General features: G+C 42.6%; 1 protein-coding gene across 1 annotated transcript in view; it reads right to left on the bottom strand.

The window, feature by feature from the left end:
• FOXK1 (forkhead box K1) overlaps window positions 1-13330 on the bottom strand; it is a 56506-nt gene that overhangs the window by 26766 nt on the left and 16410 nt on the right. The window contains exon 2 of the mRNA XM_058849331.1: window positions 2587-2784. Within this exon, the coding sequence (XP_058705314.1) occupies window positions 2587-2784 (198 nt within the window). The remainder of the gene's footprint in view (window positions 1-2586; window positions 2785-13330) is intronic.

The following is a 13330-nucleotide window of genomic DNA, read 5'->3' as shown; positions in this document are numbered from 1 at the left end:
AAACCCCACATGATTTTCACAGAGCCTTTCAATGCCTTGAACCTACTGAGGAGTGATTTGGTGCTACTCTGCCCTTTCATATGTTGTGTAAAATGGCAGGCTGCTTCTACTGAGTTCTTACAACCACAGTGGCCTTTTCCTTTCTGGAAGATGCAAGTCTGACTTTTTTGAAAAGGAGTTTTGAACTCAAAGCAGGAAGAAATAATCCATGCCTATTCGTAACCCTCACAGCATGCTGCCAACCAACATTTTCCCTTACAGCTGTACAACAGCATTCAAAACACATCCACACACAGCCCCTCCTGGAGACAAAACACCTAGCTGAGAAAACAGTGAGCACATTTCTCCCCAGGAATAAGCAGGAATCTTGCTTTGCAAAGCTGCTGAGGGTGGCAGGTTTGGTTTTGTTTAACTAAAGCTCATTCCCTCCCTAGGCACTGCACTTTGCAGAGGGAAAATAAATAGGCTGGAAAAAACCCAGAAGCATGCAGGGGAGAAGCTGCAGGGAAGCAAGCTGCAGTGTAAACAGGGAGGCAGAGCAGGGTTGGGGGTCAGGAGGGCAGGGCTGGATCTGGTGGGGGGAGTGCAGGTACAGCCCCTGCCCTACACCAGGGTGGAGGCAGGAAAAGGGGGCCAGGAGCCACTTTCCAAAAAGGAAATTTCACCCTGCCCAGGATTTCCAAACTGCAATAATTTTCCATGGGCCAATCAGGGAGGAGCAAGGCAAACGCACCAAATTAGGAAAGTAAATACTAGAAGGGGGAGAGGAAGGAGGAGGAGGAGAACCCAGCAACCACCTCCCAAAGCCAGCAGTGGGAGAGGGGTCTGAGTTTCATGCTAAGCCCCGCCAGCCCTCCCAGCTCTGCCTCTGGGAAGGAGGAGAGGACACTGTGCCAGGCTCACCCAGCAGTGTGAAGCTACCAAGAGAGCAAAGAACTGCCCTGGAAGTCAGATGGCCAGAATGCATAGCTACATGCTCCCAAAGGAGCATTCCCTTCTCAGGCAGAAACACCCAAATCACTTCCCAAAGCCTGGCCCACAAGAGAGAGCTGCAAGATCCTGCTGGGGGAGAGGGGAAGGCTGGAGGGGCTGAGCAGGGATGTTTACAAACGTGTCAGCCCCTCCTCTGTAAGAGGAACTCGGAAATGAAAGGGCTTCGGCAAGCGAAACCTCAGATGTCTTTTGAGGTTTTCTGAAGCCTTGGCTGGATTAGCTTCTGCTCAAGACAAACGGATGCAATCATTAATCATCCTTAGTAAACACTGCATTAGGGGCTGAGCACAATTCAACACTACTATTTCCACTTTCTCCTTATGCAAAAGAAACATTCTCAGGGAATCAAATATCGGTTGCAGGCATATGCCAGAGTCAAAAGATACAGCCTCTGTTAGTAACACAAACCACACTGTGCTGCTTTGCACAAGATGACTGAATGGAAACTAACTACCATATGTTGGCAAAGGAACCATCCCCCTCCCCTCCCAGCAACAAGCTTCATCTAAAAAGAGAAGGTTAAATATAAACTAAAAGCAGTCCCTGAACAGAGGACTAAAACCACAGCTACCTCCAGCCCCCTCTTTCTAGAATATCTGCACTGCACATCTGTGCAGCTCTGTAAGACGGTCGGAAAAACCCAAACAAGCCTCCAGATCATGCAAACCCAAACTGGCTTCATTGTGACACTGAAGTCTCGGTCTCAGCCACGCAGATTTGAATACTACTCACTGAATTAGTGCTGTCAAAAGAGATTTGCATATTATACCTTTTTACAAATGTACAGACAAGAAAACAACCCAAAGGCTACTATTATTACCAGGCACACTCTTGCTATTTTGATGCTCACACGTTTTAAAATTCTAATGTATCATTCTATACCGCGAGTCTCCTTTACTTTATAAAACGAATTATACTTCAAGTAACATATTTAACTTTAAAAGATTTCACTGAAATGCTCTTTCCTGAAAAGGAAGGAAAATATTCCATACAATAACTTGATGTTCAGCTGATTTCTACTGCACATCCACGGATCAGATCATTTACAAAACAGGATACTCGCCCAGATGTACATTTAGATTGCTACAGCCCCTCAGTACATGGTCAGCATCCTACCCCCATTTCCTTCCATTCCCAGGAAACTGCGTGCCAATGGCCACCCTTGTCCCTAACGTCAGATAACAGCAGCACCACCCAGCAACAACAGAATATTACTGAGATAAAAATAAAACAGGCAGTCTTAAGATAGAAAGTATATGCCTGCTTTCTTTTCTCCATGCATATAGGTAGCTCTCAATAAATATTTCTAATTCCACTGCCAAAGATAGACTCTATATGTAACTCTATAGTGTGAAACCAACACTCACGTTTACCCTTGAGCCCTCTGAGCTCTTAAACAACTCTTAAACAAAACCCTTGTGCCCTACTGCCAGCCACCATAGTGTATTTTAGCAGTCTTCCATTGTTTTGAACATCAGAGATTTAACCATCAGTTGTTTTTAATGGGGCATTTCTTGCACCAAGGATACCAAACAAAACAAGGGCTGACAGACTGATGCAAGAGAACACATTTTTTGAGAATTAACATCTTACCTGATAGTGCCTGTGGGGGATGGGAGGGGACTGACCACGCTCCGGAGATCCGGCTCCGGGATGTGAATCTTCAGAGGTGAAATTTGAGGGTAAAGTGGCCGAAGGGGATGTGTTGAGGCTTCCTCTTTTACTTCCTCTTTATGGTATAAAGATGTGAACTGGATCTTTATAACCGTGCTAGGAAATCGGAAAGTACATCTGGAAGGGAAAAAAGGAGAAAGTCAGTTTCATACATGATACTGAATGTATTTAAGAGGTTTTGTATGCAGTTGATGCATCATTAATTAAAGTCCACCATTCTCTACTGATCTTTCTGCCCAGTGTCTTGGGCAGAATTACTGATCACAGTAAATCATGGGTCATCTAGGGATGAGATGCAAGCTGAAGGTTAGGGTAAGTTCAGTGATTTCCTCAAGGCCATGTATTCAATCAGTGACTAAGCAAGATGCACTCCTGTAACAACAAACTCTTGGGTTCCTTCTATGTATCAAGCACTAGGAACTATTTTCAATTAGCTCACTGCACACATCTCAGGAAGATCCAAGTCACTAAAAGTATGAAACCTCAAGCAATAGGGAGCAAAACAGCCATGAAGTCCAGGCAGAGCAACAAACAGCCTCCAGGTAAGACCAGAGAGCGCTATTTAAAGACTTGTCTCTATATACTGTATAATTATTATCCATTTATATTTGTGCACATGATGTTAAAGGATCATCTAGCAGGTTTCAGATTAAAATGCATTCAATTACAAGTGCCTCCCTTTAGGGTTACAGCTAGCAGGTTTAGAACAGGGCCCCTGCAAGCCTGTGGGGCCTCATTTTTTCTCAAAGTAACACTTCTTTCCAGTTGTTATTTAGGAAAAAAAAATAACCACACATCTACAAGTGCAGCCTTCAGGAGACACTTGGAAATGCAAAAGGAATTAAGCACTGACATTTTCCATATTTGAACAGAAAGCTTTCTAATTTATGGTGTCTACAATGAGCACAAGGCTGTAAGAGCGAGTGTTCTGCAATTCTTCTTATTGCACTTTAATTAGACAATCATGTGCAATCAATACAAGCTTTCCAGGGATCATTTCACTGATACTAAGGTTAAAGCAGCAGGAAATATAAACCAGGTTTCACCGTGGGAAAGGCCACAGAGCACAGTAATTGCGCTGGATTCCAGCATCTCGCCTATAGAAGGAAAGGAAGGGATTTGGTGTTCTAGCACTAAGTGCTGGTGTGGGCTAAGCAGAGATCTTGTAGCCAGTACATTATTGAATCCTTCCAGGTAACAGAACAAGATGACAAGTAAGTCAATGTGTTTTTGTGACCACCTTATCTTAATGCTTCTATTGACAGAAATGCAGCTCTAAAACACGCTTGCTCTTGGTTCTTTGGCACAAGCTGGTTGTGCTGTAAGGTAATGCTCAAAATTATCGTTCAGGCATGGGAAACTCATTCCCATCTCCCACCTCATCTCTCAAATGAGCTGGCTCAGCATTCAGTGGCTCACAATGGCTCTGCTAGTACAGCAGGAGTTTGCATTGCATTTAATTCACTTCAGAGGTCCTGCCACCTGCACTCATTAATGCATTAAATAAGAACATCATTGCTGGCAATGCAGCCTAATTGTGTTTATCTAACCCTTCTTAACAGGGTTCCCTGCAGACTCAACATGAAGGCACAGTTCAAAAAAGCAGTGTTGGTGCCTTGCAGTGTCTGCCAGCAGCAGGCACCAACCTCCTGAGATGAACTTGAAACAAAGATGTTGAGCCACTGCCCTGGATTTGAAGTTCTGTACTGCTACATGGATTTGCTTAAAGAGAAAAAGCTCAAAGTACATATATTTGCAATAAGCATCACATGGACTAAGGCTCAAAACCAGTATGAGCAAAGCTTCATCATTTCTCAAGCCCTTATCAGAGAAAAGCTGAGTTGCCTGTCACAGAGCAATGAAATTCTCTGCTGTAACACCAACTGCTCAGCATTTTCCAACACCTGAGTCAAGGACAAATCAGTCTCTGTTCAGCAGTGCTCAGTGCAATCCCAGGCAGGCCAGGAGATCCCCCACTGCAGCTTTGTACCAGTAAGGAGCTCTACCCCACTGCCACTTATGTCTTCCTTTTTAGAAGGACCCAGTGATGCAAGATCCATAGCTCCTAAATTGCTCTGAGGTGATGGTAAAGTAACTCCTTAGCTCCACTTACTGATGCTGCAGCAATATTAAATAAAAAGTGATACGTGCACCCAAACCACTGTGAGAGGCTGTTCCATCAGCCTGTGAGTGTGGACAATCTTAAGAAAATCTGTTACTTTTCCAAAATGATGGCTCAAGCTGAAATGTGAAGTCTAAACTAAGGCAGTAAACGTGCTGCAAAGGCCCATCCAGCACTGCTTTTCCTGTGAGCCTCCCCAGAGCCACCCGATCCAGCCATGTGATTTACCCGCAATCTCAGCCTGCAACCAGGGACAGAAACAGAGCCCGGGCTGACTACACAAGCAAACAATTTGTTGGCTGCTGTGATTTTGTTTTTGCAGACAGGCTTCTCAGTTCGCTGAAGCAGAACCCAGGATGTACAACCAGCTTTCATGGATTATGGTAACTAACACGAACATGGCCATTTTGTAAGGAACTAGTCCCAGGAAAAGCGGGGAGTGGATATATGCAAGAGTGCTCACAGCTTTAGAAAGTCCTGCAGCCTGCTCTGTGCTTCAGTACTGACATGGCCTGCAAAGTCAAGCTGGAGGTGATGTAGCCAAAGTTATGCTTTTCCTTGTCTTGGGTTGCAATGCAAGATGTAACCAAAAGTATGTATTCCATTACCATCTGTTAAAAACAGGCAGTGTTCTTCATCTCTTCCTGCAGCCATCCTCCCTCCAGGGGGATATCTGCTGTTAATGAGCCATTGAGTCTCACTGCAGGACTGATAAAATTACAACATCTCAGGGGGAGGAGCCAAGCATTCCTACCTGGATATAATCTGAGACTGGGAACACCACAGGCAGCCTTTCTCCACTGGATTCCCAGAGCAAGACCAGACCCATCTGCACCACCACTGGACCTTCAGAGGAAAACTACTGATCCTTCTGCAGGGTCACTGCTTCAACAGAACCCCATCTGTCACCCCAGGAGGACAGCAGCCACCATTTAATCAAACTGCTGCCAGCACCCTGACCAGCAGGGTGTCAGATTCTATTCTGACTGTGTCTGTGGGTTGTTTTTGTACAGCAGCATTTTTATTTTAATTTTCCTAGCAAAGATCTGATATTCCTATTCCCATATCTTTGCCTGAGAACACCTTGATTTCAACATTATAATAATTCAGAAGCAGGGGGGGTTTTCACATTTTTCCATTTCAAGGGATGTTCCTGCCTTCCTCAGCAAACACCTGTCTTTTCAAACCAAGACACTGATGTAAAAACCTGCAACCCAAGAAATGGAAATACAATGCAAAGCAGATTGTAAATTCCTGCGGAACTCCTCCCTTCCCTCAGGGGTGAGAAGGTGCCTGAGATTAAGGTTATTGTTTCAGTCTGTCACAACCACCACAGCAATGCAAACAGGGACACCAGCACAACCCAAACCACTGCTTCAAATCAACACAGTCTAATGCTGGGGACCCCTGTCAGTGAGAAATCAGAAAAAATATGATTTTTGGAAGCATCTTGTCATAGGAAGCTTACTTTTAATGACATTGAGCCTGAATGCAGTTTTAATAAACTTTTCTCTTGTTCCCTTAATTACCCTCTTTCCAACCAAGAGGATAAACTTATCACGTAGTCCTATTTAGGAATGAAGCACATTAGTGCAGGACTTAAACCTTTGAGAATTGCACTTCTCAAGAAGATAAGCAGGACAAGACAGACAACTCAAGCAGAACTGAGCATGCATTCCTTAAGATAACTATATATTTCAGGTTATTTAAACTGAGTTATACTATTTGATCCATGTTGCATGATTCCTATCAAAGATGCAGTAACAATTTTTACTCCTGCTTAACATTTTCATTATGAGAAAAAGATCAAATCTGAAAGCACAGATTAGCCTAAACGTAAAAAGCATAATGAAGTTAACTAATATTTCCAAGGGTGCCCAAGAGGCAATTCTTTCAAGCACCTCTGAAATTTCCAGCTGATCAGATGGATGAATTAATGGTCTGCAAAATCTTTGGTCTTGTCAGCAGCCAGAAGAGCCTGCCTCAGTTACAGATCTGCTGAATTTACTCAATAACCTGCTACAAACAGGTAGGAGCTGCAATCAATCCCTGGCCATAGAAGTCATATGGACTGAAATCGCATTTATGGTATGGCACATACATCAGCTCCTTGTGGGAAAGGGTTCCAATTTCTCTAGGATGCCTTGCCAGGCAGTGAGAATAGAAAGCTTTTTTTTTTCTTAGTGTTGAAACTCAAAACACACAGCCTCCACAAACTGCACAGATACAGTTCTTGCCTTCTTAGACTACAGGCAGGAGAGAGTCATAGAAAATGGATTGCTGGCTGAGTGCACAGAATCCATAGCAAGTGGCTGAATGCATGCTATATATACATGGGAGACGAAGGGGAAGAGGAGTGCACATTCCATACGTGGTTACAGTCACATAAAAGATGTTGCTAGAATTTTGTTTGCTTGTTTTACACAAGACAGATTTTTCCCAAAGTTTCCTGGGTGAGCTCCTCCCACTGACAGCACAGCTCCCATGCTATTAGGCATCCTTCATGTGGTGAACCAGTGACAGTGACCACAAGCATTTCATCTACATAAAGTCTGAAAATAAAGTGCTAGGAAACACTAGACTTTACATAAACAGTCACCCTACAGCAGACTTCAGGAAAGATGGTTAGGAAACAAAACCCAACAAAATGACTGCACACCCTGCATGGCTCTATAAAAAGCAGACATTTTCCTCCTCCTCAGAGCACCTTTTACTCACAGATGCAAAGGGAACGGAGATGCATTTGCCAAAACATAGTACCAGGTTCAATAGAAACCACTACAGTCACTGACTTCTTTGTTAAAGCACCCTGAGTGCTGTTAGCACCAAACGACTTTTACTAAGATCTGCTGCATGACAGCAAGAAAAGGCTATTTAAAGATTTTAAAAGGACTCAGGAAACTGTGCTGGATTTATGCTTTTACATTTATACTGAGGAAAAGCACAGTGACAAAAGAAGACAAATCTTGAGAAAGCCAAGGTGAAACATATATATAAAATATACATATAACACGCACATATAAAACTTGAAATTATATTCCTATATATTATGTTATATGTATAAAAACATAATGTAGTATGTTATGCTATATATAAACATCATTCCAGTTCATCATGCAAAAGAAATAACCAGAAAAGTAAGCTGGAACTACTACACATGTAATCAGCAAGTTGGTACCATCTTTGTCTACTTTATCTCACCATAAGTTATGAAATCCTGTTATTCCTGAATGTTGGGGGTATAACTGCACCAGTAGCATCTGTGCTACAGTGCTGAGATGCAGGTTGAGCGAGAAACACTGTAGGAGGTGCTCTGTTAAAAATATCACTTTTTACAATTTCAATCAGACAGTACCAGAGACCCCAGGTTTCATTCAAAAACCTGCTGAAGCATGATTGTCTCCCTTCTGTGCAACAGCCTCTTTCCTTCTTAACCATGCAGTTACTGTAACCACTGTGTCTATCACAAGAACCTCAAGCCTTCCCTCCATCACTCTGACTTTCTATCAGCATAGGAGCAGCAGAACCAGGGCAGGGATTGTCCCACTGTGAGGTGAGGCTGCACCTCAAATGCTGTGTCCAGATCTGGGCCCCTCCATCCAGGAAGGACATTGAGGGGCTGGAGTGTGTCCAGAGAAGGGAACAGAGCTGGGAAGGGTCAGGAGCACAATGTCCATGAGGAGCAGCTAAGGGAGCTGGGAAAGGGGCTCAGCTTGGAGAACAGGAGGCTTAGGGGGAACCTTCTGGCTCTGCACAACTCCCTGCCAGGAGGGGACAGCTGGGGGGATTCAGGCTCTGCTACCAAGTAACAAACAGGACAAGTAGAAATGGCCTCAAGCTGTGCCAAGGGAGGTTTAAATCGAACCATTTCTTCACCTAAAGGGTTGTCCAGCACAGGAACAGGCTGCCCAAGGCAGTGGTAGAATCACTGTCCCTGGAGGGATTTAAAGGACCTGTGGATGTGGCACTTGGGGACGTGGTTCAGTGGTGCCGTTGGCAGTGCTGGGAGAATGGCTGGACTCAATGATCTTAAAGGTCCTTTCCAGCCTAAACAATTCCGTGATTCTGTGATATGTGGGGACAGGCCAACTCTTGAGAATGAGGCAGTTATCTCTACAATCAGTAAATACCTTGGATTCAGCAAAAGTGGCCAGCCAGAGCTCTAATCACAGCATGTCCTGATAATACAGAACTATGCCATTACTGGCTAGAGTTTGACCAAGAATGCCCACAAAAACCCTTGTAAAAGAGAAAAAAATCTCAAACAACCCCCATGAAACAGCTGTTTCTCTGTTCCCTGTAATTTCTCTGAAAATCATTTTTGTGCCAATTGCACATAGCTCACCCCAAAGAATACAGTACTATTTCCATGCACGAAATTCCAAAATCATGTTGAGTTTCTCAGTACAAGTGAGAATTTGCTGTCAGTCATCTCTGTCAGCCTATTACCCTTATCAGCTATTTCAAGATACCTGACATAATTCTGCTGGAGGGCAAGATGGATACTTGTCATCCTTTCAGTGAATGCATACCATAAACACCAAGATTTCAGGCTACAATCAATGTGCAGGTGCTGTACAGAGCAGCCATTACAGAAAAGTTCCCGGTTACCTCCTGTAACCCATTTTCTTCATCTTCTGTAACCAGCTAAGCAAAGCACCACAAGCCTGCATCTATGAAAATCCTAAATCCACTCCCTATTCACAAAACTCTTTGAAGCAGTGTGAAAGGATGTGCCTTGGACAACATAAAAGACTCACTGGGAAAGTTTAAGCACTGCGCACCAAAAATGAAACTAAATTTGGTTAGAAAAAGATAAACAGTTTACTTCACTTAACTAAACATATATCTAAGCCCTGAAGGTCTGCCCACAGAGAGATAAGCAAATTGAGACAAGAACAACTACCTGAGATTCTAATTTCTTCTAAAACAAGGCTCTGAGAATTGCTGTGACCTCTGCAATAGCTGAGCTGGGAGAATTTATTGCCCAAGACTTGTTGCTTTGTGATGCTGCACTCTGCCCAGGGACAGCAGTGCTTTTCTATAGCACAAAGCCTCACTGCATCACCCAGTACAAAACAAAGCACTTCAACTGCAAAACATTTAGAAAGATGTCTTCCATTTCAGTAACTAAAATAACCAAATCAATGTTCTCTACCTTCATAAAAATAAACTCGACCCTTACATCCCAATGGGAATAATCAACACAAGTACTTTGCTCAAAATGATTATGTTGCTGGAACTAAGCTGTCTGAAGCAGCAAAGTGGGCAAAAGCACAAGTACAAAAAAACACCTTTAAATCAAAAGTGAATTAAAATGAGTATTAGTTTGAATGATTGTCATAAAACCATACAACAAACTCTGAAAGCTGTCTGAGCTGTCACCAGAGATTAGATACCATTCACCCCTCCTTTGCAATAAAATAATAACAATAATAATAAAATTATCCAACATTTCCTGTTCCATTCCCTACCCTACAATTTTTTCCCCCTAAACAGCACTTAGTAAGCAATACCAATAAGAAACCAGTTATATCATCCACTTGGGTAGTGCTATCTCCATTCCAAACACAAAAGTTAATTGCACTGAGGCTAGAGAGGTCTGGAGGAAAGATAACAGATCCATTTTATTCCTTTAAGTCTAAATACACATCACAAAATAAGCATATGACTATCACCATGGTAATTTAAGAGTTACTATAAAGCTTTTCCTTACACATCTCTATAGGCTACAGGACACAGGTAGTGTAACTAGCACAGTTTTAGGAGTGTTTGGTTCATTTTGGAGATTACTGCAGTCTAAAAGTAAAGAGTTTTCTGTATTTGCTATTTCCCTTTCAACTGTTCTACTGCTCTGAGCAGTTTTAGCACAGAAATCCTACCGAAGACTTACCCATAAAGTCCTTTATCAAACACACAGAGAAATACCTCATGCCTGGTAAAATCATTTGTTGTATACATGAAGAGATAAGCAAAGGGTCTGCAAGTAAATGGTGACGTCCAGAATCCACATTTGTTCTTCCTGTAATGAATCAACTCAATCTGAAGAAAAGCAAGACATGCACTTGGCCAAATAGCAGCAGGCCAAGAAAATAAACTGCAGAGCTGCCTGCAAAAACGCCTCTGGTATTATCCCCTATTGTTCAGTGAGAGGAAAAGCTAGAAAAATCACTGTTACTCTTTGTAACATAACTGACAGAAAACTAGATTTAAAATGTACTGAGATCATCTGCAAATAAAGGAGTACAGAGATCTCCCCCACTGCTCCAATGATAGAGCAACCCATTGTAATGTTTGGTCATAATTATTCTGTAAGTCACCACATGAGTTTAGATCTGGAGGACTGGTTCCTAACCTCAGAGTTACCCTAAGCTCACAAATCACTTGCCTTGCATGCTTTGTAGCACACTCACTGTATTTAATATATGCTGTCATGCTTAACACTGCAGATACACAAAGGAGTTCATCTGTCAGCCAAGACTGAACCAGAACTGCCTGTGTGCATATGTGAGTGAGCTCATGTTTGAAATAATTAGTTCAATTCAGAACACAGTGGTTTTACTTCTACTTCATGAATTTAAATTTTTTTCTGTTGGGAACTTCTTCCAGAAAAAGCTACAGCAACTATTTCCATTGCCACATTCTACCAGATGCACAAATAGCTGAACATCACTTTTCTGGGGTCCCTGGAATTACCCATGCATTAGGTACTGCTCCTGTACTAGAAATAACATAAATCCAGTTTTAGTAAAGGCAAACTCACATTGAAGTCATCAGGAATTCCTCATACCCAATCCAGTCAAATTATTATTGACTACCCTGTAATTCCAGATTACTGGAAGGATTTTCTGTCCTTTCCCTGAAACACATCTGAGTTAGCTGGAAATCCTCATCTTTCTTGGACTTGCTGGGATGAGTAATGGGAAACTGGGTAAAATTCTGTCTCACGTGGATGGCTCACTAGTTTCATCTGCCTCAAAAATAATCTCCCCAAAGAGATATCAATTGTGTCACTAAATCTCATGTAGATTTATTTTAACACAATTCAAATCTGATTTTGTTCTGTAAGAGGCATTTCTTTCACTCTACCACCATTCCTTCTCTTCTGCCATTTCCTCTCGGTATCTCCCTCGTGCCAACAGAACCACCCAAACCTCTGCACAGCAAGGCAAACCAGGTAGCTGGAATAGTTATTCATCTCCTTTTTTGTTGGGAATAAATTGCCAGGCAGATCAGATCCCTTAGCTTGCCTTCCAGATGGCATCACCAACACAGAGAAGGTGGAGGGGAAAAATATCAAGCAGAGAAAGGAGAGAAGAAGGTAACAGGAAAAGTGTTGCAGATTTTTAATAGACTACAAAAAAGACAGAGCATGTAACCACAGACTCAGATTTAAGCATCACATGATCCAAAGACTGCATTCTCCTTTCAGAAAACAAACTGCAATTCATTCATTTTGAGAAAAGCTCTGGTCTTTTTCAGGCAAATCACATCAGCCACATGCTGATACTCTCAGGCTGGAAATTTTCAAGACTTCCTGAATCACAGAAGTCACCATTTTTTTTTAATATTCAGCCTAATTATTTCAAACCCCAAGTCACTCAGCTCTGTACAAGAGGACAAAACAAAGACCAAAAATGTTTTCTGCATTCCAACAGGAGCTTCCTGTGGCCGTGTACCCATGGCAATCCTCCCATGGCAACTGGCAGGGTCCGTCTGCAGGAGCGGGTTTGTGTTTATCTCAGATGGGATACACAGGCTCTGCACGCTGCAAAATCAATGCTTTTTAATACCTTTGTGCTTCCTGAGCTTATTCACTGAATGGCCTTGAGAAAGCAAGTGCAGTAAGATGGCTGAACAAGGACAATGCTTCAGGAAAATTCAAAATTGCCATTTCTTGGTCACAGACAAGACCTTTTCTTTATGCTCCTTGTTACTGTTTAGCTGGAATTGTATGCACGATAAAGGACATTTTCCTTTAATGAGAAGGCACCCAGGTTACACTGGGATTTGCCTAACACTGCAGATCACCAAGCTTAAAACAAGGTTTCCAACACAGGCAGACAAAATTTCAGATGGGCAAAGAGCGTGTGCAGGCAAGTGTATCTACTTAAAACAAATACTACCAGCAGCATCAGGCAAAACCACAACATATGAATAGTTACGTCTCTTAAAAGCACCAAGTAAATTAGCTGTAATGAATGTTTCTATTGAGCACAGTTGCACAGGGCTTCCCTCTATGCCATTTCATCAAGGTTCAAACAAATTGAGAAACACTTCCACATACAGGCAGATTTTCAAGTAGGAATTTTAGCAAACTCTTTTTGAAGCCAGCAATGTTCACAGCAAAGTTTGGCTAAACTTCTGGGATTCCTCTCCCTGCCAGCAGCAGGCACACACAGATGTACACAGAAAATATTTGTGATCCTTCTGTCCCTGCAGACATCCCCCCTCCCAGCAGTGAGAACAGCAAGCTCTCGGCCACTGCCCATCCCAGGAAAAGGCAGCGAGTGAAATTCAGCCAAATAGATGGTGAGGGGG

The sequence above is a fragment of the Poecile atricapillus genome, chromosome 14 (assembly GCF_030490865.1).
Source record: "Poecile atricapillus isolate bPoeAtr1 chromosome 14, bPoeAtr1.hap1, whole genome shotgun sequence".
Classification (NCBI taxonomy): domain Eukaryota; kingdom Metazoa; phylum Chordata; class Aves; order Passeriformes; family Paridae; genus Poecile; species Poecile atricapillus.
The sequence above is the reverse complement of the archived record's forward strand: the minus strand, read 5'-3'. Positions and strand labels throughout refer to the sequence as shown.